This window comes from Urocitellus parryii, chromosome 10, assembly GCF_045843805.1.
Source record: "Urocitellus parryii isolate mUroPar1 chromosome 10, mUroPar1.hap1, whole genome shotgun sequence".
Classification (NCBI taxonomy): Eukaryota; Metazoa; Chordata; class Mammalia; order Rodentia; family Sciuridae; genus Urocitellus; species Urocitellus parryii.
The window spans coordinates 46,582,044-46,607,277 of NC_135540.1; the positions used below are offsets into that span (position 1 = coordinate 46,582,044).

General features: G+C 34.0%; 1 protein-coding gene across 1 annotated transcript; it reads left to right on the forward strand.

Moving 5' to 3' along the window:
• The first annotated feature begins 6,117 nt into the window (after positions 1–6,117).
• On the forward strand, positions 6,118–23,406 carry C10H4orf17 (chromosome 10 C4orf17 homolog). The gene is made up of 8 exons (XM_026398104.2): positions 6,118–6,250; positions 10,584–10,793; positions 12,887–12,951; positions 16,753–16,896; positions 19,353–19,434; positions 20,357–20,564; positions 21,604–21,647; positions 23,198–23,406. Exons 1-8 carry the CDS (start codon positions 6,118–6,120, stop codon positions 23,404–23,406), a joined length of 1,095 nt encoding a protein of 364 aa, XP_026253889.1.
• The last annotated feature ends 1,828 nt before the right edge of the window (positions 23,407–25,234 follow it).

Consider the following 25,234-nt stretch of genomic DNA (forward strand, 5'->3'; position numbering starts at 1 on the left):
TTCTCAAAGCACTATTACTGGTCTCTGCTATTAGTCGTGTAAAGAAATGTCCTGATACAAAGTGTAGCAGAAAAATGTCAAATTGTCTTAGAAAATCAAGTCTTCCCCCGTCCCAATACAGCAAAGTGGCAAGGCATAAGCCATAAATGATTTATAGGGACAGAGAGATGTGAAGCTTCTAATTTTTGGAACCAGTCATACAAATAGACTAAATTAGGTTTTCTCCTTGCACTATTTCGGGATAGTATTTATCTTTCAAAAATAATCTACATTGCTTCCAGAGATTATAATTCAGTAATTAAAAATCATGTGAATTTAAAAAGAAAAATACTGGGAAGCATCAGTATATACCATCCTGACAGCAATATGTTTACATGTGTATGTTACTATGTGACTTCTAATTATCATTGTGATTTTGTTTTCAATGTGGTTGAACAGAGCAGTGAATTTCATTCATGACTGAGAAATCTTCAAAATCATTCATGCCATCTCTCCATAGTTTTTTAATTGAGCTAAATCTGAATATACCACATAGAAAAGTGTTCTTTAAGCAGAATTGCAGGAAGAATTATCAATAAAATTCTCCCCTGCCTTTAAAAAAAATTGATGTAACTCTATTCTATGTTCAAAATTGAGAAAAGTCATCTGCTGCTACCTGGTTTTGTCAGGTAGAGGGTAACTAGAGGTTTGAGAGAAATGGTGGCAAAGAGGTTCTAGAATTCAGACTTCCCTGAAGGAATGTTATTATGTTGCTAAGCTAGGAAGTGTATCTTAACAACCAGGGAGCCAACAGGCTCCTTGGAGTGACTGGGAGGAACTGGAAGGAGACAGCTATATCTTTTGAAGGCATTAGAAAATAGCTGTTTCTGCCAATCAAAAATTCTCAGCTTAAGTACAAGGATTTAAGGAAATCAACAAAAACTCTGTCTGGTCCCATTATGAGGCTGGAAGGGTACCAACAGATTTGAATTCATGTTAACCAGATCATCTGTTTTACAAACTATTCTCAGGTATTATTTAAAATTTGTCATTTCAATGATTTTCTAATAGCTTAGGTTTGATTTACTTGATGGTACTCAAGTGATCTGGGTTTCAAGACATGTAAAAGTCAAATAAATTTGTTTCAAGGAAATGGGGTATTTAATCTTATAAAGTAAGTCACCGGTTTTTTAGGGGATCATATAAATAAACATACTGAGTCTGTGGAGTGAAGATATTCTGAGAAATACATTTAGTTCATTTAACAAGTATTGAGCATATACTATGTAGCAGGCTGCTACATAGTATATGCTCAATACTTGATGTAGGTGCTGTGAATACAAGTGAAAACTGGGCTAGCTCATCGCCTGCTTAATCACTACAAGGGAATATACGAAATGTACAACTAAATAAATAAATAACATGAGTGGGTAATTGCTATGAGAGATTAAGGAGAAAAACAGTTAGAGTGTGATGGAGGTTGAAATGATAGTGAAACTATTCAGTGAGGGATTAAGAAGCCTTTTGGAGAAAGTGTTATGTAGACAGAGATGAACACAGTGAGGGAAGAAGCCCAGGGAAGATCTGAATGGTGTGCATGGTAGGTTAGGGGATACAAAATGATTCAATATTCATCACCAAAATAATAAGCTTTATAACTCTATGAACTCATAATAATTTTCAGCTATCCCATTAATCAGATATCATATTCTCTCTTTCGAAGCATATGTTTTGCATATTGGACTAAGAATACTAATATTTCATATAGCTTTACATGGTGTTTTCTAAATAACAATGGCTCAGGCTGGGATTAGGCAGATTAGCAAGGCTTTTAAGACTTCCTCTTTTGAGGATTATGTGTCATTTATTCTAAGTAAAATTCAGTATTTTGATGATATAGAGGTAAAGAGACTATAAGAAAATATTGTTCCCAGAAGTATTTGCGCAATTGCTTGAATGACAAGCATTGATTTCAATTAAAGTTTCCCACAGATGTACCTCAATATAGATTTTTCTTTTTCTTTTCAAAGTGAAAGCAGACTGTTAGCGTCACAAGTGGAAGTATAAACAGAACTGAGCTACCTTTAGTCAGGAGATCTCTTGGGGGTATCCTTTAAGTCTGGAAGTCTCAGCCTTGGTTTTGCAACAGGAACAGTAAGGTAAGAGCCGAGATAGTTACTAAAATTTTCATATTTGCAATATATTTACTTTTAAAGGGAAATTAATACAGAGCAGGGTAAGTTACCGAACATTCTCTTTTATGTACAGTGGAAATGCCTGTTCTTAACCTGATTGAAAAGATTAGTGTCAGAATTAGCTCTTGTGAGCAATGCTGACACACTAAGGTTGAGTCAGGACTTTTTAATACCCTGCTTCTTCATAATTTTGGGATGCATTCTCTAAAATCTGATCATGTCATAGGAATGTTGTCATTCAATTATAGTGGGGAAAACAGTCTGAGAACTGCTTTTCCTATATCATAAAGCAAAATGCCCGAAATACTGGAAACAAGTGTGTAGATTTTATTCTCTGTATGTATTCTATGACTATTATTTATCATAGGATTCTATCTGGACCTTGGTAAATAATTAATGGCACATTTTTAGAAGTAGACAAAACTTTGCTTCAGTTTATGGAATTCACCAATGATATACATGGGTCCAATTTGCACTGATAGTTATCACTAATATAGGTTTTAGCAAAAGTTTTAGTTTCTATCTTAGAAATAAGTATCTCTGATTCTCCAAGAAAAGACAATATTTATTCATCAATAAGTATATTATTTTATTTTTTCATATTTCTTGCCTTCTGATAAAAAGAGTTCATTCTGTGCAAGGATGAATGATCTTTTCATTACTTTTGAGTTTATAAGTTCTAAAAAGGTATCACTCAAACTTAACACCATAAAAAGAAATCTTAAAAGACAAATATTGCACTAAATCAATCCATGTATTTTGGAAAGATATCTCATAAAGTCACTAGGTAATGAATAATTAATTGGCTAAAGATTTTTTAAATCAATATAAGCATGAGGTTGAAGAGAAAGATGTGGGCCATTATTAGTGTTTAATTGACATAGTTTTTATTTTCTTCAGGTTTAAGGTAGTTCTGTTTTTTTCAATATTATCTTATTTGCTAGAATAATTCAAGATAAACCTTTATTCTGAATTATTCATTTACTGTATCTTTGAAGATTTAAGTTTAAACCAAAAAGCACGCTGCCTTAATCCATTTTAGCTGCTATAACAAAATATCAAAAACTGGGTCAATCAAAAATAGACACTGATTTTCTCATAATTCTGAAGGTTGGGAAGTCAAAGATCAAGGCACTGTCAGATTAAGGGCCTGGTGAGGGCCCACTTCCCGGTTCACAGATGGTACCTTCTCACTGCATTCTCACATGATGGGAAGAGTGGAGCAGCTCTCTGGGATATTTTTTATAGGGCACCAATTCTACTCATAAGGGTTATACCCTCATGACCTAGTCATGTCCCAAAGGCTTCACCTCCTAATACTATCACATTAATGATTGGGCTCTGACACATTAATTTTGGAGGGACACATTCAGATCACAGCAAACAATAAATATTTTATATTTTGCAGAATTTTCAGGGATGCATGTCACTAAAATATTTGTATATTACCTTTACTCCTAAACGTAATTTGTAAACAATAAAAAACTGTAACATCAAAATAAATTTTTTGTAAGCCAAAAGTAAGAGTTATTTTTCCTATCTGGAACCTTTTGTATAATCACGCCAGTAAATTCATTTAATCTGTATTGGGGTAAAAAGATACAACAGGCAATTTGGATGGTGATAATGACACTAAACTGGAATAAAAATTGGATTTATAGTCCCCTCTTTGCCTTTAACTAGCAAAGTGTCTGCAGATTAAGTAATTTACTGTCTATATTTTAGCTACTCATCTGTAGTCTGATGGGATTCATTTATATGTCAACTGAAACATTCAGTTCTTCTAGTTCTTCTATGTGTGTCTGTCCCACATCAATTCTTTAGGTGGGTCTAAATGGTAGTGACTTACTTTAAAATTTGGTATAACGGGTCAACAGTAAATCAATGCAGACTGTTACAGTTTGGATATGAGGTATCACTCCAAAAACTCCTGGGTTACTACAGCAATATTCAGAGGTAAAGGACTTGAAATATGAGTCAAAACCTAATCAGTCTGTCCTCTTTTGAATGACTGGGTGGTAACTGTGGGCAGGTAAAGCCCTGGCCCCTTCTCTCTACTCCTATCCCATCTCTGCTTCCTGCCTCTGCCATGAGGGGAGCAGCTTCCCTTTACAACATCCTACCCACCATGATGTGCTGCCTCACCTTGAGTTGGTAGTCTACGGACTGTGGTTGGTAGTCTATTGTAGTTGGTAGTCTATGGACTGAGAACTCTGATACTGTGAGCCAAAATAAACTTCTCTTCTTCTAAGTTGCTCTTGTCAGGTATTTTGGTTACAGCAATGCTAATTTGACTAAAGCAGAGGGTTCTCTTTCTTCTCTTATGAAAATAGCAGTGCTTCCTTGAAGCCTGTAATTCATTTTGCTTTTATATTTTAATAAGATTCTACTAACATAAAAAGAATAAATCTAAAGTTTGATCATACCAAGAGGTTATGCAAGGAATTTAGAACTAAACCCACATTGTGATCGTCATAAGAAACAATAAAAAACATACTTTTTATTATCGGAAAATTGTATCTTCTAAGTATAATATTTAAATGTATTTTATCTAACATAATAATTTTAGAATTAATGTGTATCAAATTGAAATTCTTGAAAATCAGATGTTCTGTGGCAACAGGACTGGTAATTTATAGACTATATGCTCTAAACCCATACCCTGGAAAATCCAGACTATGGTATAAAAAGATAGTCAACCAACTAAATATACCCCACCCCAATAAAATCCTGATTTCAATTTCTACAACCTGGACTTTTTTTTTGGCAACACTGGGGATTGAACCCAGGATACTTTATCACTGAGCTACATCTCTGGCTCTTTTATTTTTGCTTTGGGGATAGGGGTCTTGCTAAGTCGCCCAGTCTGGCCTTGAACTTGCTCAGGTTGGCCTCTTCCTGCTCCAGCCTCCTGAGTAGCCAGGATTACAGGCCTGTGTCACCACAACTAGGAAGACTATGAACATGTTTTGACACTGCAAATAAGTCTGACCCAAAAAAATCACCTTGCCATAATTAGAAATAAAAGCATGTATTTCCAAATTCCACCACGATGAATTGGCATCTGTGTAAGATGAGAGATATATACAATAGCCACCAAAAAGTAAATTAATTAATTAAATAAAATCCTTCTTAGATTATAAGAGTAGTGTACCATCTTTAAGAAAGTAATGTCTTTCCTTTGCTCTCAATTCAAGTATTTTCTTTCCTACTCTATTGTGAATTCAGCAAGTAATAACATTATTTTTATTCTCCAAAACCTATGACACTGTAGGTATCTAATAAATGTTTGCTAAATGATTGAAAGGAAAAGTAAAAATTACTGAATATTGCAAACAACAGTATGACAAAAGTTCTTAATTTTATTATCTATAGATATAGTGTTATTCTTTTGGAATTTTTCTCCGTCAGGTTATATCATTTTCTTAGAAGAAAATACAAATTTAAAATGCTAGACTTCTTAAATTATGCTATGAAATGTTTTCATTTAAAGTTAATTTTATGTAAAGCACATTTCTAGGCATTGTATTTTAAAGCCACCATTATAATTTACTAAGTCAAAATTGCTAATAATCATGTAATGTGATTTTTGGTTGGTAAGCCAACAAAGTAACTTTAAATGCAATTAAAGATTGAATATACTTTGTTACAAATTCTTTGATTTTCCAGAGGAAAATTTTTGTGTTCTACTCATACCTATACTATTTTTGTGGTTTACAAACATCTGATCTGAAAGCAAATGCCTCATATTGTTTTGACATGAGAAGTAATTCAGTGCAAAGATGATGGGAAATATTTGCTGTATAAGAAAATGTCAAAAATCTCTTGTGAGAACAATTTTTATTCTGTGATTTCAGGGTCTGAGCATAACTGAAACTAAGGTCAATCAATTTAGACCCCAAGGACTTTTTTGGCAACAGTGAAGGAGGTCAACCAACAGGTCATGCAAAGGAACTTCAAATCCCCAACTTCTGTTCTTCAGTTTGAGAGCAAAAGCAACCCTATTGTGACTAGAAATGGGAGTTGTTTTCTAGTTAGGCATACTCCTCATCCCAGAAGAGTCTGCCATATCAAAGGTAAGGGGACTTAAGGTCCTAGGATGTGTCTCTTTCCTCCACAATTGGTTTACTTGATGATTCTGGTGAGTTAACAAAAGGTAGCTATTCAAAATATTTAACCAGTGGCAAAGCATGTTCGCTGACAATTAGGACCAAAAGCCAGCACCACAGCAAGTCTCTTTTCTGTTAGACATTAGCCATTGGATTGCTTGATTGTTAGGACAGGGGCCTGGAGAGGGGGTCAAAGTCACGAGGGCAATGCGGACCATTCAGGGGACTAAGGGTAGCATTGTCCAATTGGTTTAAAAGTATTTTAATATTTCAACTACAAGCGCAGCCTGCCATGTAATACGAGCCCTAAAGAAACATACCTTTTGTCTCTCCCTCCCTTCTTTCCTTTCTTTTTTATTCTTTCTTCCTTTAACTTTATGGAACAGGCGTTTTGGAAATTGGATATTAATGACAATATCTTCTCAAAATTTAGCTTGGCTTGAATCATAAAAAGTGTATAGGTTTTACCAATATTTTGGCTTCTAGATGAAACAAAAAAGAGGTAGATTTTGTTTTGAGAGGTAGATTTCTCAAGATTATGAGTGTATGGAAAACAAGCAGAACTACTGGGACTTGTTAGAATGAACTTGTCACTTTGCCCAGGATGGGTAACTGTGGGACATTAAGGGAGTGTATAGCTTCAGCTGTTGGGCTTCATCATTAGATCCTCAAACCCACCCCTGAGATTCTCACTTACTAAATAAGAACCATTGTTTCAGTGAACCCCCAGCAGATGGAAACATATCTTAATCCTGAAAAGTGAGACTACTATCATAATACAAATGAACCATCTTTGTCGGAAAAAGGCCTGAAACTAGAAACAAAGAATATTAGGAGGCTGCTCAGCTGTCCAGACCCATCAGGACAAACATCCTTGTTCTGCAGTGGTACTGAGCAGAGGCAGAAAGACAAGGGTTCTGAGCTGACCTGACAAATATCTGCTATAGACACTGTTTAATTCCATCTTGACCTTTTAGTGGCATTTGACAAAGTTAACCACTAATACTTTAATTCATCCCTCCCTTTCAACTGCCCTACCTCCTCCCTCCCTCCCTTCCGTCCTTCTTTTCTTCCTTCATTTTTCCCCCCCACCCCGGATATTTTATTTAGCTTCTGTAGCATCATATGTTTCTACGTTGTTGTTTTTTTCTCTATCCCTGTGGCTTCTACTTTCCAGCTTGCAGTAAAATCTTAGAATCCCTCACAGGTCAACCGTTGGCTATTTCCTCTTTGTAATCTATACTCTAATCCTAGGCAAATACACTCATTCACTCATTTTAAATGTCATAGATAGGCAATAGTTTCCGATACACATCTTAGACTTCTAAAGTTCAGACCTAAATATTCAGCTGCCTACTTGTGAGGAATGGAATGCCTGATTGAAAACCTGAACTTCCTCTTCAAAACTAAACTCTTAGTCTTCTCCCAGAAGTGTGGTCCCCCCAACTAGTATACACTAATAAACAAGTGGTACCACAAATCTGAGGTTGCTCCACACTCCTCCACCTTCTTCCCTTCCCTTGGCAATATTTCACTTGATGTTATCCCTTTTCCTCCTAAATGTTTAAAAAAATTCTCTCTATGGTCATGTTCACAACTCCATTGCCATTTCCTTTACCTTTGCTCTGATTCTTATTTTCATAATTTTCGTCCTTCTTGGTGCTCCGTTTCCATTCTTACCCTTGTCCAATCCACTCATGATAGAGCAACCAAAAAGATAACATTAAAATGTAAATTTGTTCAAAAATCCTATACCAAATCCTTCAGAGACTTGCTATGCATTTAGGATAAGATTGTTTATTTTGATATTAAATAAAATGTTCCCTATAATGTGGACTCTGATTATTTCTTATTTCTTATGGCATCTCATAAACCCATTATATACATGCCATATTGGACTTAAGTTCCTTGAACATCAACAAGCCTTTCCCGTGGATTTTAACATATTCTCCTCCCTCTAGCCATGAAACTTCCCTATTATTTGTTGTTTCTATTTGTCAGTTATTGGTTTAAACATCACTTCAAAGAGACTTTCCAGGCTCCATATCCTCAATCTTAATTTGATTTTCCTACATGATGTTTTATCATAGTACCCTATATTTTTCTACAGAGCAATATTTTTGGATCAGATTCCTTGGAAAGAGACTCTGAAATGGAGATTTGGGTAGCTTTATTGGGGAGTGCTTTGGGGAGTAACAGCTGTGAAAAAACAAGGGAAGCAGAATCAGGCAGAAGTTGAACTGCCACACAAATACAACAGAGGCCTCAACCAGTCCCACAAGGAGCAGATGATCCTTCAGAGATATCTCAATTCCAGGCAAAGACACCATGCCTTTTGCTAACTCCTCATCCCCCACTCATTGGTTGAGCTCTTTGGGGCATGAGAGCTTCCTTTAACCAAGAGTAATTCCAAGAGAGGGACTTAGGCTTACTCAGAAGTAACTGATGGTCATGGCAGCTGGAGAGCTCAGCTATATCCTTAGTCCATGTTCTAGGCAAGTGGTGAGTCTACTGTAGCATACACTACAACAATAGTTGCAACTTCTGATTATATATAATCCAGTGAAAGAAAAGAAATGGTCTGATATACTGAGATAGAACTAGTAAAATGTCTCTGGGAATAGAGAGAAACAATTTTGAAGAAAGGAAACAATAAATGGGATCACGATCAATACATATAAAAAATAAAAAATTTCCATCTGTTTTCCAAATTAGTAACCTCTTCAAGCTCCATTAAAGAGAATAGGAAGCATTTGAACCTATACACATAACTATCTTAATAGCTTACATTTGCTTGGTAGATTTCAAGCTATATTCTGATAAGTCTTAGAGATCCAGGCAAGAGACACAGAGTAAAATGATTCTAACCACAGAAACAGTAGATAAAGAAGTTTGAGTATTATTATTGTGTTGCAAAAAGAAATATAAGCAAATGTCATAGCTGCTTTCAGAATGTTTGCCAAAGCCAGATTGTGAGACCATGTATGTATCACTTGTTAAGAGGCAAAAATGGCACCAACAACAAAAACCCCAAACCTGTCCCTGCCATAGTAGCCATTACCTATCTCCAGGTTCTTCTTTTACTAAGGAGACTTGGTTCTTTCATTGAAAGAGAGCCTGGATTTCTGTGATTTCCCTTCCTCTCTGAGAAGCAACAGTGGCCACCTTAGCTGCATCTGAGGGCTTTTCAAGAAATCATTTATGATTTCTTATCTAAGTATTTGACTAGATAAAATCCTTATGTTTGGTTTTCTTAGTCATTCATTCAACAAATAATCAAAGAGCACCTACTTTCTGATGGGCACTGTTCTAGGCGCTGGGAATGGAGAGCAAACAAACCAGACAGAATCCTTGCTTTCATGAAGCTTACGTTCTAGTGCAACTCAGACAAGCAATGTGCAAATAGGTATACTATGAAAAGTAACAAGTGCAATGAGAAAAAGAAAAGAACATAAGGGGACAGTGAGAAATGGACTGTATTTCAGACAGAGTTGTCAGCAAAGACATTTTTATGTCATCTGAGCAAATAAATAAGAAGAGGGAAGACTAGCAGTACTATGGGGAGATTTTGAAGACTGAATAAGCATGAAAACTCCAGCAGTTTTGCCTGGTAATTTCTTGGGGGATAAAGTAGCCATCTTTTATTATCTCTTATAACCCACTGATAATGAATCAATGTCCTGCACATTACCATTTCCTAAGCCGTCCAATTCCACATGACTTTGCATTGATATTGAAAAAAGAACCTCTCTATAATTTCACATTTGAGCATATTTCTATATTTGAATCAAAAGCAAACAACTGTTAGAAGAAAGTAAATGAACCAGAAGTCTCTGGTCAGGAGAGGTAAGGTCCCTTTGTACCAAGTTCTTTACTACCCTCACAATCTCCTTTATCCAGCCTCCTAGTCCTACCTCCAAAAGCTTTTGACCATGTGCTGGCAAAAAAAAATCCAGAGTATCTTTTTTAAAGGACTTGTTCTGAATGCTTTCAAAAATCTAAAATTTTACATGGGTGAGAGACTTGGGTAAAAGGATAAAAGCAGGCCTATTCATCTTCACTCTAAGATGTGGCCTGGTTCTTAAGGTTGATAAAATGCCAGAATATTTTAAGGAAGCATCTATTGCAAACAAAATTACCTATGCTAACTTCTGAAGAATAGCACCTAGCACTGGTTCATACATTTTGGAAGTCCAGTGCTGCACATTTAACAATACTTGGTTGAAAATTGCCAATATTTAAAGAAAAACTGCCTAAACCTTAATCTGTTTGTTTGATCTTTTTAATCTTATTCACCTAGGTTTGAATAACATTCCGATCTGTACTGTGAATGACGATGAGCTTGCTCTCGGAGACCTGTATGGTGTTAGCCAGTTTGACCAGTTAGAGAAGGATGAGATACCACTTGCCAAATGCAATTATCCACCGAGTCCTGCTGCCCCAGAGAGTCCTGTCAGAGGAGTGTCACCAGCCCAAAGCAGAGTCAAAATGCCCCCAAGACCTCATTCAGGTGAGTTGCTCTCAACTGATGGAATATTTTCTTGGATCTCGTACAAATTACTGGTGTGGTCCTATATGATTGCTAAAATGGCTGTAGTGATTTTTAAATAGAATTTTCTCACTATGAAATATGTTTTTCAGTATATAATTATTTCTCTCTTCTAACTTCAATTCAGTACTGCAATAACATTAATAAATATTATTACTATTATTGTGTCCAACATGTATTTGGCATGATTGTAGTCTCTAATCCCTATAAAACTAGCTAAGAGAAAGGGGATATGAATCTTTAAGCTGATACCAAAAGGGAAACTACATCAGTCAAAAAGCAAGTCCAGGAAACAGTATGGACAGAATTGCTCATTTACATCCCCACAGGACTATCATCTCCTTAAGGTCATGCCTTAGTGTCATTGCCTTCTGTGTTTTTGTCCTCTTGGTTTGTCCTCAGGTCCTAGCAGAATACTTTCTAAATGAAGCTGATAAACTTAATCAAAAGCAATGTGTGGTAAAATCCAAAGGACAAGTACAATAGAAGAAAGGAATTCTGCATGGTAAAAATTATACCCAGTTCCCTCTTTCCTACTAAATATAAACACATGCTGTTACTAAAACTTTCAGAGTATATGCAAATTATTTTGGTATACTATAGTAAAATATATTTTTTCTAAAGTTAGTAAGAGTAATCATTTACAAAATACTTACTATGTGACACAATTCAATTCTAAGGTATTCACACTGGTTAATTCATTTTATTCTCTCAAGAATTCCTCCTCCACTCTTCTATTGGCAATGAAGAGCTAAAGTCCACTTATTCCACTTTCTTTCTAGTATTCCTTCCAATTCTGTAGCACCTGGAAACTTAAAAATTACATTTTCAAGACAGAGTGACTTCATAGGAATTAGTGAATTAGTAGTTGCAACCTAGTAAGATTTGTTAGTTTTAGGGGTAAGTTCATTGTTTTTTTTTTTTTTTTTTTTTTTGCTATATAATATCAAGCATGACTAGAAACTTGAATTTTCTAGCTACAGCATCCCAATATTCAGATTCTGCATTTATGGGTATAAACAAGCAAGGTCAGCAGATATTGTAGCTTTCTGACTATAATAGCATTCCAGTGCCTGATCTTCAGCATCATAAATGTGGGGTAGTAATTCAAGTGGCAGCAGCCTCCTGGTTCCCCTTCCTCTTGACTCTGCTAAAGGTTGTGCCTCTCAAGGTAGGTCAGGTCCAAGACGTTGCTCCTAGAGTAATTTGGAAAGGTTGAGATCAGTGTTCATAGCCCCAGTCCTTCCAACACTATTACAAACTCTTATTAATCTGTATTATTTACATTTTGGCTTAAAATTGAGTAGCTTTGATTTTCCATGAGTGAACACTAACATTACATACTCACCACAATTTTGTTTTCATTATTTGAGGAGAGATAACATTAAAGTTTATTTTTCTCTCTTTCTCTAGCTAGAATTAATGAATTTAGTTAGTACTATGAATGTGTACAAAATATTTTCATCTTAAAATGACTGTTGTGTTAATTAAGGCTTTAGTAAAAGATAGCATCACTTACACAGAATATGTCTTTAAATTAAAGTTCAGCAAATTTCAAGTGGTTTTAAGGCAGGGGGATTTAGTTCAATGGCCAAGTCAAAGTAGAGTTGAGAGACTAATGAAACAAGAAAAAATAAAGAAAGGATACAATAATAGGTCAGCACAAATATTCTCTGTCTTCAGGGAAACAAATACATAAATTCTATTCTAATTAGAGAATGTGACAGCCTGATGGGTATGAAACAGAAAAAAACATGTTCTATTGTAAGATATGTACTTTTAAATCAGTTTAACTGAATTAAGAAAGCACTTACAGTGTATCTTTATATTATCAGTTTGGGAATAGAATTAATATTTTAATATAAATGCACTTTTCTTATGCTGTTATAATGAAATTCCACCTGAAATGTTTCCTAATATTTATATATACATCCTGCAGTTGAACTTAACCTAAAGTCAGATATACTCTCATATATTTCAGCAATTGACACCTTACATGATAGAAATTCTTTTTTAGTTTAATTTACATATATTTTTCCTAAACCTCATTTCAGAGCCCTGCAGAAAATTCAATGAGTGCTTCAAAACTTCCAGTGAAAATCCCTTAGTAATTAAAAAGGTAAAGAAACAACTATTTACAGCTATCTATTTAATTGGATTCTTTTTTTTAATTGGTTGTTCAAAACATTACAAAGCTCTTAACATATCATATTTCATACATTAGATTCAAGTGGGTTATGAACTCCCATTTTTACCCCAAATACAGATTGTAGAATCACATCGGTTACACATCCACATTTTTACATAATGCCATATTAGTAACTGTTGTATGATGTTACCTTTTCTATCCTCAACTATCCCCCCTCCCCAGGGCCTTGTGCATGTGAGGCAAGCTCTCTACCAACTGAGCTATATCCCAAGTCCTTAATTGGATTCAGTCATTTCCTTTTCTTTTCTTCACATATCTTTCTGAAAAGTCACTACATTGCACAATATTTTTAAAGCTTTACTAAAATATAACTAACATGATATAAAAAGCATATATTCAAAATACACAAGTTGATTTGACACATCCAGGAAACTAGCACTCCAATCAAGAGAATCTACATACATATGTGTGTGTATGTACATATATATTAACCCCCAAAGTCTCCTCATGACCACAGCACTCCCAAAGCACTTTATATCACTTGGATTTAAAAATTTTTATACAAATGAAATAAAATAATGAGTTCTCCTTTAAAATCTGATTTAATTCAGCATGATTATTTTAAGATTCATTCATGTTGTTTTGTGCATCAATAATTCATTCTTTTCTATTGCTGAGTAGTATTTAATTTTATGATTGTCTCACAATTTGTTTATCTGTTTGCCTATATTTTTAATATTTACAAAGCTAATATGAACATTTGTGTAAAAGTCTTTCTATAGATATGTACTGTCTTTTCTTTTGGGAGTGGAATAACTTGAGTCTCATAGGAATTTTATGTTTAAACTTTTAAGAAATGGCCACTGTGTTTTCCAAAGTGGTTGTAGCATTTCACCTCCCACTGTCAGTAAATAAGAATTTCCTTTCTTCCACAGACTTTCAAAACTTAGTTTTGGTCACTCTTTTTATTTTTAACAATTTAGCTGGTAAATAGTGGTAGTTTATTGTGGTTTTTATTTCCATTTTCTTAATGACTAATGAGGTTGACATCTTTTCATAATCTTATTTGTCATACATATATCCTTTTACAGGAAGTATATGTTCAAATCTTTTGCCTATTTTTGACATTGGGTTGTTGATCTTTTGTTATAATTTATAAAATTTCTTTTTATATTTCAATTATATATCTTATATCGCAACACATATGCACATTTTGCAAAAGTTTTCTTCTAGTATGATACTTGCTTATTTTGTGTATCAGTGTTTTTGAAAAAAAAAACCCACAAAATTTACAATTTTGATGACACTGAAATGCATAATTTTTGTATTATAGTTTCAAATCTGCCTGGTGTTTATCTCTATTGTACCTTATTGCAATGGCTGAACTTCTAGAACACTGTTGAACAGAAGTGATGAGAGCAGACATCCTTGCCTGGAGTCTGAACAAAGGGGAAAACATTCAGACTTTAGCCATTCAGTACAATAAAGTTTACTTTATTCATAGATGCATTTCATATGGTGGAAGAAATTTTTTTCTATTTATAGAGCTTTATCAGAAACAGGGGATGAATTTTGCCAAATGCATTTTCTGCATATGAGAGGATCACATAATCTTTCTTTTCAGTCTGTTAATATAGTGAATTAATTACATGGGTTTAACTTTCAAACATTAAACCAACCTTGAATTCCTGGTGAAAACTTTATTTGGTTATGATATGCTATTCTTTTAAATATAAAATTTTAAAAAATATTTTGTTTATGTTCATGAACAATATTTGTAGGCTTTTTTTCTTTCTTTCTTTCTTTCTTTTTTTTGGAGGGTGGGTGGCACGAATTGAACTCAGGGGCACTCAATCACTGATCCACATTCCCAGCCCTATTTTGCATTTTATTTAGAGACAGGATCTCACTGAGTTCCTTAGCACTTCACTTTTACCAAGACTGGTTTTGAACTCCAGGTCTTCCTGCCTCAGCCTTTTTCATGACTATATAATCTATACCAATGTTGTTTCATTACTTATATCAGTAATTCATGTCTCTTTCTTGATGTGTCTAGTTAAAGATTTACCTGTTTAACTGATCTTCTTAAAGAATCAGAGTTTCAGACAGGCATAGTGACACACCCGTGTAATCCTAGCTGCTCAGGAAACTGAGGCAGGAGGATCATGAGTTCAAGCCAGCCTCAACAACTTATTGAGGCCCTAAGCAATTCACCTTCTCTCTAAATAAAATACAAAAGGAGTAGGGATGTGGTCAGTGATTGAACACCCTGGGTTCAATCCCTAGTACCAAAAAAAAAAAAAAAAAAAGCAATTAGGGTTTCATTTCATTGATTATCTCTATTGTTTCTTCAATTCTATCTATTTAATTGATTCTGGCTTCCACCTTTATATATGGTAAAAACTTTTTAATTTTTTTCTTTGACCCATGGATTACTTATTAATTCCACTCTAGTTAGAGAACACACTTTGCATTCTTTGAAACATTAAATTTATTGAGAATGGTTATATAAACCAAAGCATGGTCAATTAATTATATTCCATTTTCCCATGAAAATAATTTTTATTCTGCTGCTTTCAGGTACAATGTAATATAAACACCAATAGGTTATGTTGGTTGATATCATTGCCCAAGTCTTCTACAGTCATTACTGATTTCCTATCTACTTTTTCTATAAGTTATTGAGGAAAGGGTATTAAAATTTCTGACTACAATTATGGATTCCTATATTTCTCTTATCATTTCTGAAAATTTTAATCATATATTTTTAACCTCTTATTAAGGAGTATAACTGTTAAGGTTTGCTATGTTCTTGGGATGAAATGATCTTTCTATCATTAAAAAATTACTATTTTTACTCCTGATACTATTCTTTGCCTTGAAATCTACTTTAGACTTCAGACTTTCTATTTCTTCTTGAATCAATTTTAGCAACACATCCTTTTTCTAAAAATTGTTTTCTAAATTGTCAAATTTATTGGAAAAGTTATACATAATGCTCTTATAATCTTGTAAGAATATCTTCAGAATTTGTAAGAGATACCCTTTTACAACATGTCATTATTTTTCTTCATTAATTTTAACAGAAGTTTTTATGTATTTTAATAGTGTATCAAAAACTTTGTGAATTTTTCATCCTCTGTTGAATATTTTTATTTTGTTGATTTTTCTTGTTATCATTTTGTATATTAACATACTTTATTTATTCTAACTTATTTTTCTAATATGTGTACTTTAAAGCTATAAATTAATATTTAAATATTGCTTTAGCTGCCTTCACAATTTTCACTAGTCAACATTTTTAGTAAGTTCAAAATATTTTCCAGTTCTCACTGTAATTTCTTATTTGGTTCAGGACCCAATTGTTGGTCATCTTGTATGAAACATTATTTGTAGGAATCTGAAACTCAAAGTAAATGTGTTTTTCCCAGAGGGTTTACTTTTATAGGAACCGAGTTCTATCAGCTTAGACCAACTTAAACCAAGTTCCAACCTTGATTTCATTCTGTATTTCTTCAAGGATAGTCATTCACACACACACACACATTATATATTATGAGTTTTATGTGATTTCAACAAAAGTTAATAATATAGCACTATTTATTTTGTCTCCAAATACAAATGTTTGATAGAATTTAAAGGAGAATTAAAACTATCCTCCTTTTACTTTCATGGATCTCTCTTATTTACTAGAATGTTTCTCATTCATTTTATGTTTAATTTGCATAGAAGTAGGAAATGCATATTGATTATAATATACTTTTTATTTAGGAAGAAATTAAGGTTAAAAAGTCACCATCACCTCCAAATGCATGCTATACTGCTGGATCCTGCTCTTCAGAGGCAATGAGCACCAAGGCTGATGTCAAAGAGAACACTGTTTGCATACCAAACTATCTGGATCAAGAAATAAAGGTAAAAGGCAGGTTTATTAAATCCATAATTTGGAAATAGCAAGAACATACCAAAAAAACCTCATATAACTATTGTCATTAAAAGTTAAGAATGGTTCCTTATTGATACCTGAATATTTAAAACTACTTAGCCTGAAATGCAAGGCCTGTTCATGTTTTCATTTCTAATCATTTTACTTGTCCCTGGAATTCTGTCACTCATACATAAACACAAGCTTTGGTTTAGATGTAATAAAAAGATGGGCATTTACCAACCAAACCAGCCCAATTCTTCCCATGACATTATTTTCCTAAAACTTCAGAGGCACTATCCCTAATTTCTTGCCACTTTTGTCTATTTCCTTGTTATATATTAAGGCAAATATTCTTCCAATCAACATTCATGTCTCCCTCCTTATTTTTGGAAAATTTCCACAAGTTTTTTCTGCCTGAAGTTATAAAGTTAGTTATATTAATAGTTGTCACATTAGACTAGAGGGTTCTCCTCAGTCACAGTTATTTCTGACAATGACATATGATCAAGGATAATAAACTATCTGATATTTGTTATCTGCTATTTTTTTTCTTTTCTTTGAATCACTTTGGTACATACCACATTGCTTCATTGTAAGACCCACTACAATGAATTAAAGGTCAAAAGTATTGTATTGATGACTCTAATATAATTTTAAATAATCAGTATTTATCGTAACAGTTATACATAACAAAACGTGTTGTAAAGAAGGTCATTGAATAATTCTAGCAAGGAACTATTTAAAAATAAAGTAGAACAATGTTATAGAAATAAGCAGTGTTATTAATATATAATAATTTATGTGATGGCTATATTGGGAAAAATAATAAAAGAAAAGATGATGTTCTAACTAAAGATAGTATACAGAGTCTTCAAAATCACCACCCACCTTACCTATAAAATTATGGCCACACTGATGTTTTCTATAATATGCTCATTTCTACCTCATAGGCTTATCCTCATAAGCATTCTTTTGCCCTTGATCCTCTGTGTAGTCACTTTCTCATTCAAGTTTCAGTTTAAATAACACTCAGAAATATTTTGCCTGACCACCCAATCTAATGTAGCTACCCAGTCATCCTCAATGACATTACCCTTTGTTATTTGAGCATAACATATGCCTTATTTGAACTGTTTGCATTTATTTATTTGTTTCAGTATTGTCTCTCTTTCCTCACCCCAGAAGTTGAGTCCTAGAAGATCTCATAGTTGTCCATCTTGTTTACTACTTCCTCTTCAGGGCCTAGATGAGTGATAAAAATCTGATAATTATAAATAAGTTTTTGTTGAATGTTAAATAAGTAAAACACAGAAATATTCAACCAAGACCAAGGTAAATTTGTAGAAAATTAACTACATGGGGTTGACCCTAACAATTAGAAGCTGAATGCAGTTTTAGTGAGACTGTCTTGCTTCTTTGGGCACATCAATAGACTAAAAATTCTTATAGATGGAACTTTAGAGGTATCTATTAAAAAGCATTCCTCTTAAAGGCATCTGCCATGTTATAGACATAAGTTTAACTGGACTCTGATTGATTTAAAAAACCTACTAAAATGTAAACTCTTTGAAGATAGGGATCTTATATTCACAACTGATTCCTCAGCCCTCATCACTGCTTGAAAAATATTAATGGGCACATACAGCATGGCATTTTACTAGATAGTTGTTGACTATTTGTTAAATAAATTAAGAAAGAGGGAACAAAATAAAAAACAGGTCTTATTAAGACTTTTGGTTTGTGCAGAAGAGTAACTGAAAGTTTAGACAGGAGGCACTGGAAATATAACTCACAATTCTTAAATTATATATGAAGTGGTATAATATTAATTCAAGGGACACTATGATATGTTAGAATGAATATTTTAATCCTAGAGCAACAAAAAAAGTATGGCTGAAAAGCTAATGAAGAAAATAAAGTTGAATGCTTAAAAATACTTGATTGATCCAAAAGGAAGCAGAAAAAAGAAAAAGTAGAACAAAAATAGAAGAGAATTTTTAAAAAAGTGACAAGATGGTACACTTAAACCCATGCAAAAACAGGCTAAAAACTCCAATAAAAAGACAGATTGAGAGACTATATAATAACTTTTAACAAAGGCCACTGCTTCAGCCTCTTTCAGATTCCCATTAGAACCCCAAGGAACAGTAGGAAAGGACCCCTTTCCCAGAAGAAGTGAGTTTCTCCTACAGAAGATGTTGGAACTGACATAACAAGAGAAACACATAGCATTGCCTAGTCTAAACTATTACTTACACTGGTAATGTTTTTGCTAAAATTATTTTGTACTTTTTGAAAATGGGGTCCTGAACCAAGATCCCACTTGAGTTAGTTGATTATCATGGACGCGGGGAGATGAGATATGAAGAAAGTAAAGGAAATGTTTTAAGACTTGTATAACTTTTTTGCTCACCCTGTAACTCTAATTAATGTTCTCTGTCAGATCTTGGCAAAGCTGTGTGACATTTTACATACTGATTCTCTGGCAGAAGTTACACAGTGGCTGCTTCATGCAAGTACAAAAGGTGAGATCGATATAAGTATTTGTAGATACTGAGATTCGGTTAATGAAAGAAACTGGGAATATGCCAATATCTGAAGTTTTCTACCTTGGATTTGCAAAGATAAGGCTGCAATTGTTTCTTCCATGTTTCAGTGTCAGAATCATTACAGTACTGTATTTCCAACTGCAGGCATGCTGGTCATTTAATGAACCCCAAATACAGTATGTTTCCAACTGAACTCATTGGGATGATATGAAACACCTATGACCAGAGGAGACCTTATTCTCAATTAGAGCTGGTTTGGGCTTCCTTCCAAATTCCACACACCTAGAACTCTCCCTGAGCACATCCTATCACCTACTGTGAATTCTGAACATAGAGCCTGTTTCTCTTCTTTAGTATGGATGGCAGTAACATAGCTTTCCCAGTTTTGGACTCAGTTAACAACTCTGCCTATTTTTACCCAAACCATCAACATAGTTATATCTCAGCCTCCTTTGGGCTCTTAACACCTATCCCATGAAAATGCCTAAAATTCCCAACAAGCAGGGAGACCAAAAGTGACACAGAGCAGCTATCCTGAAACTAAACTGGTCATCAGACTGACTAGAGCAAAACTTCTAAAGAGAATCTGCATTATCAGGTATCCTTAAATTTTTACAGCAACCTATAAAGCTTTTGTACTCAATAGTTTTAAATTATTCCACTGCTATTCAAAGACAGTGACTTAACTACCCTGAGCACTTTACAGTATCATAGGTCCACAGAAACTAGGTTGAAATGAATGAACTTTTCTGCAGCAACATTGACTCACATATAGTTACCTACCTGGAGAACAGATCGCCAGCCTTCACACTGGTGTGCTAGAAATAAGTACTAAGTCTGTGCTTCTAGCTAACATGATAATGACAACTTCCACTCTCCAACTTTTTTTTTTAATCAGAAAAAGAGTGGATCTCAGCTTTAATTCATTCTGAGCTGGCTGAGATACATTTATTGGGTCGCCACAGAAGAAACACCCCAGCGGAACCAGCAGGAGAGACTGGGAAGCCATCTGCAGTTAAATCACCCACTAGGATCAAATCTCCCCCAAATTCACCTGCAAAGTCAAAGGTGCTGACTGGAGCTAAGGATGGATATCAACCAACCAGGTAATTAGATATGGTCACTTAAAGGGCCTATAGTTATATAAAGGGTTTGAGTTCTCTTGTTTATCTGTCAAAATGCTAAATATGCTGAGGTTCAAGTCTCAACTCTGCTCAGTAAATGATTGCAATATGTGTGTTTTCTTTCATTTTTATATGTAATATGAGAATTGTTCTCAAGTCTACTGTTCAGAATATTTTGGCAGGGGCTATGTCTTCTTTATCCAATAACCTTTTTTTTTTTTTTTTGAGGAAAATTCCCTTTTCACTAAGAGCAAAGCAAGAGTAATTTTTTTTCTTTCTCCAAAAAAGAAAACCAAGAAAATATGGGGGCTTTTTTTTTTCAGTTTAACTAAGAATAGAAGCCATAAAGAAAACTGAAAGTATAGTGTTATGGTTATTGTATATTTTGTTAAATGAACATCATATAGGCATGGTTTTTGTGTAGAATAATAAAGATAAAAATAAATAGTTTCACTTAATTTTTCTGAAACTCCTGGGGGGCTTTAAGAGAGAAGAATAACCACAAAGGAAATTGAAAATTATTTCAGAAGAAATTTTTCTTAAACTATATAATTTCAGGAACAGAAGATTAATATATATTTATTATGTATCATATCATGTTGAAAGAATGTGTGGTAAGGTATTATTAAAGCTGAGGAAGAAAATCTTGTTGCTTTAAAGTTAAAAGTTGGTAAAACTTAAATTCGGAGATAATTAATATTAAAAACATAATTTGTCACTTTAAAAGGATTAAGACAGAGAATTTTATATTGTAATTTGTCTCTATCATAAAGTATCCATAAAATCAGAAACTAGGAGATAGTTAGAGCCAATATCCACCTTCATGACTAGCATATGGACGTTCTAGTTAGATATTTACTCCAAGTAAGAACTTTTTGTTAGGAAGTAAATTTAATACTGACAACATTAAAAAGCAAAGAACTGAGACAGCATATTTAAGATAGATATATGCTGAGTTTTTGATAGAATAGTCTAATTTGTATCTGTGAAATTAATTTTTTTCTTTCTCCAATTGATTCAGAGCATCAAGCCAAGAATCTGCAGGAAATAAGGAAGTAGCAAAAGGTTAAGTATAGTTTGTGATAATTACTGAGTCGGTATAAGGAAACCAGCCAGTACTAACTACTTAGGGTCATTGATTTTAAAGATTTGTGCTTTTACAAGAAAAAAAGTAAAATACAAGAGTGATTTCCATCAAAACTGTTAAGGGACCACATCTGCTGAATTTCTCATGAAGATGAATTTAAAATAAATTTACCTTTGTTTTGAAAGGCAAAGTGCTGCCTCATCAGGGACAGAGACATTCCTAGAAACAGGTCAGCAGGACAACAGAACTATAGGTGTAGTCATGCAAACTCAATGAAAAGGAAAACCCTGCATTGACCTACAAAAAGATGACGATCTCAGAGTTTGGTTCTTTACAGCTTAACTGTCATAGAGCTGGATGATTTCTCTGGATACAAAGTCAGCCCAGAGAGAAGAGTAAAATGGCAACCAGCCACAAGCAGGTACCCTGTAAGACAGGTGAAATATAATAGAAAAAGAGCAGTTTTGTGTCTCCACCAGACAGATGTCCAGTACCAGCCTACAATATGGACCAGAGAAAATAATTGTGAAAGTCCTACTTTGGTCCAGAATAGCCCAAGAGAAGCACCCCTGTGGATCTGGCAGCTTCTAGCTTTAAAACAAGCATGGCAAATATGACTACAGAGAAACAAACTGTCAAGTATATCTATAAGCTTTGTTATTTCTCCAAATTCCCCTCATACTAGAATGATATGCTAATTAATTAGACTCCCATGGGGTCACTCTAGATGCCAGCAGTTCCATTGGGGTTAACCAAACCCAAAAGTGGCTTTATGTGCTAACAGACAATAATAAGTGTAGTTTAGAAATTAAAAAGCACTCGTTACTCTAACTATGAGGATAATCTACTGCATCTGGACTCTCCTACCAAACTTCCCACCCTAGGACTGTAAAATGATGACATTGATGGTGTCTAATTAACTTTGTCTTACTTCAGGACCCACAACATTTTTCCCTGTTAGATACCTAGAAATCCCTCAAATTATGCCCCTTTCACTCCATTGTTGTTATTCAGCATCTTTACAAATTTGTATTGCTATTTGGGTGCAATTATGTAGGCTATGGAAGTAGTGTATGGTACAATGAATGTGTTTTAACCTGCTTATCTATTCTCTTATTTTATCTATCTGACCATAGACCTTTCTCCTTTCTCTCACTGGTCCAATACTTGCCTACCCCTCTTATTCATCATCAATTCTAAATCATTCCTACCAGAATCACATTTGTTTCTAAGAGTAAAAGAGCATAGCCTGCGTGTTATAGAACACATAGCTCATTAAAGATGAGTCTGTGGTAAGAAATATGAGAAGAGATTCTTTTATGAATTTTGGCTGTTTCTGATTCACCTAAACTTCATATGATGGGTTTTTTTTTGTATATCATTTAATACTAAAACAAGGTAGAAGCTATACTCAGTATCTCAAACATGGTCTTATTTATATATATATATATATTTTTTTTTTCTATTTCAGCTATACTTAAGTGTCTCAAATATGGTTTTATATATAGATGTATATTTTCTGTTTCAGGAGCTGAGCACAAGACCCCATTGTTTATAAGAAAAAACAACATGAAAATACCTATTACAGAATATTTCAGCAAACCAAAGTCTCCTTTCAGGTCTAATAATCAGGAGAGTTATATTATTGGGTCAGCAAAACCAATGTCTGCAAGGAGTATACAAGGATACAATCTTTGTCCTCAAAACTTGTCTTATCCTTTAACATACCAAAGGTAGAAACTGTACACTGAGCTAATTCTTTCAGAAATTTGAGTTTCACGTTAATTAATTTTAAAAAATCAAGCAGTTCTCTTATGGTGGCACAGGTAAATCTCAAAACACCTGTATATAATGCTACAAATAAATGTTAATGAAGACAACAGCTTCATCTGTAGTTAATTTTTAATATTACATGAAAAAGAAGCATAGTTATTTAAATATTGTTTCCAATCGTGCACTGTTATTTTTAGTACATAAGCATAGAGTTCTGATACTAGAAAATAACACCCATAATTATAATTGATAGATTCTTATCTCCAACTATTAGAAGAAAAAAATTTAAAGCCTAGTCTGAGAATTTCAACATTTGAGCTGAGTTTTACAATCTACAGTATTTCAATGCTGTTGGCCTATCTGGAAAAGTGCTCAACCCCTACACCCTGGCAAAGAAAGAAAAAAGATACAAATTATCCCTAACTCAGATAGGGATATCTGAGCCAGAAAGGAGCTGTTTTGCATCCACTGCTAATGTTGAATATTAACAGATTTCCTAAAATTGAATTTTCTGTATTTTAAAGTAACTACTTTGGCCATATCTGTCAGTGTGGGACTGGATTCTATCTACCAATAATCCAGGCTTTCATTTAGAATGTTTGTATTGTTATTTGAAAGAAATACTATAATTTTCATGTGTGCACACGTTTCCGTTTGTGTAAGTGTAATCTTAATAATAAAATTTATATCCTATCAGGAATCATTCTAAACATTTTAGATATAGTAACACTTAATTTTCACAAAAAACTATTTCTAGTAACTACTATTATTACTATCATGTTTTAAAATAAGATAACTGAGGCACATAGAATTACATTTATTGGGATAAATTGTAACAAGTGTCATCATTCAAATATAAGAGAGGTTTATTTCTCACATATGAGTCCAAAGTGAGTTTATAGTCAGTGGATGATTTTGGCTTTACTTCATGATGTGAAGGCCCAAGATACTTCCATCTTGTGGTTCAACCATCATAGAGGGCTTCATTGTCAATGGTATCCAGTGGGCAAAAGAGGAAAATAAGAGTGGAGGAAAGTATTAGTTTCCTATTGTTGCTATAATAAATTACCAAATGTTTAGGGACTTAATGCAACACAAATTATTCTCTTACAATTCTGGAGGCTGAGGTCTGAAATAATGAATCCATCAGGCAGAAATGAAGCTGTGAACAGGCTTTTTTTTTTTTTTTTGAGGTTACCCACACTTTAGTTCATGGCTCCTCTGTCTTCAAAGGTAACAACAGCCAGTAGAGGTGGTCACTCTGACACTGACTCTTCCACCTCTTCCTTTCACTTTAAGGACCTTTGTGATAACATCGGGCGTGTTATCCAGGTTAATCCAAAATTACCTCCTCATTTTAAGGTCAGATGATTGGTAATTTAATTCCATCTGTAACCTTAAATTCTAGCTTATCATGTAACACAACATAGACACAGGTTCTAGGCCTTCAGATGTTTGGGTGGACTATATTTTGCCTTCCCTATGGAGAGTACATCTGTGCTTAAAGTCTTGGTTCCAAAATGGTAAATATTACTTCTAGTCATATTCCATGGTTGAGAGCTGAAAAGGGAAGCTGGTGAAAACAATTTTGAGTAGAAACTATATTCCACCTAGTCTATAGAAAAGAAAAATTGAATTTGTATGGACTGTTAACTATCTCTGAAACAGGTTTAGTGACTTGCTTAAAGTGGCTGCAATCTACGTGCTTACTTACACAAGATGGTAGTAAAACATATGGAGACCATGCTGATTCTCTCATTGCTGTTTCCCAGAGGACGTACATACAGTATTA

Excerpts from the sequence above, each read along its gene's own strand:
- C10H4orf17 (XM_026398104.2), top strand. The coding sequence starts at position 6,118 with ATGCAAAGGAACTTCAAATCCCCAACTTCTGTTCTTCAGTTTGAGAGC. Across the intron at positions 6,251-10,583 it reads AAGAGTCTGCCATATCAAAG|GTTTGAATAACATTCCGATC; the intron begins GTAAGGGGACTT and ends TTATTCACCTAG. Across the intron at positions 19,435-20,356 it reads GCTTCATGCAAGTACAAAAG|AAAAAGAGTGGATCTCAGCT; the intron begins GTGAGATCGATA and ends TTTTTTAATCAG.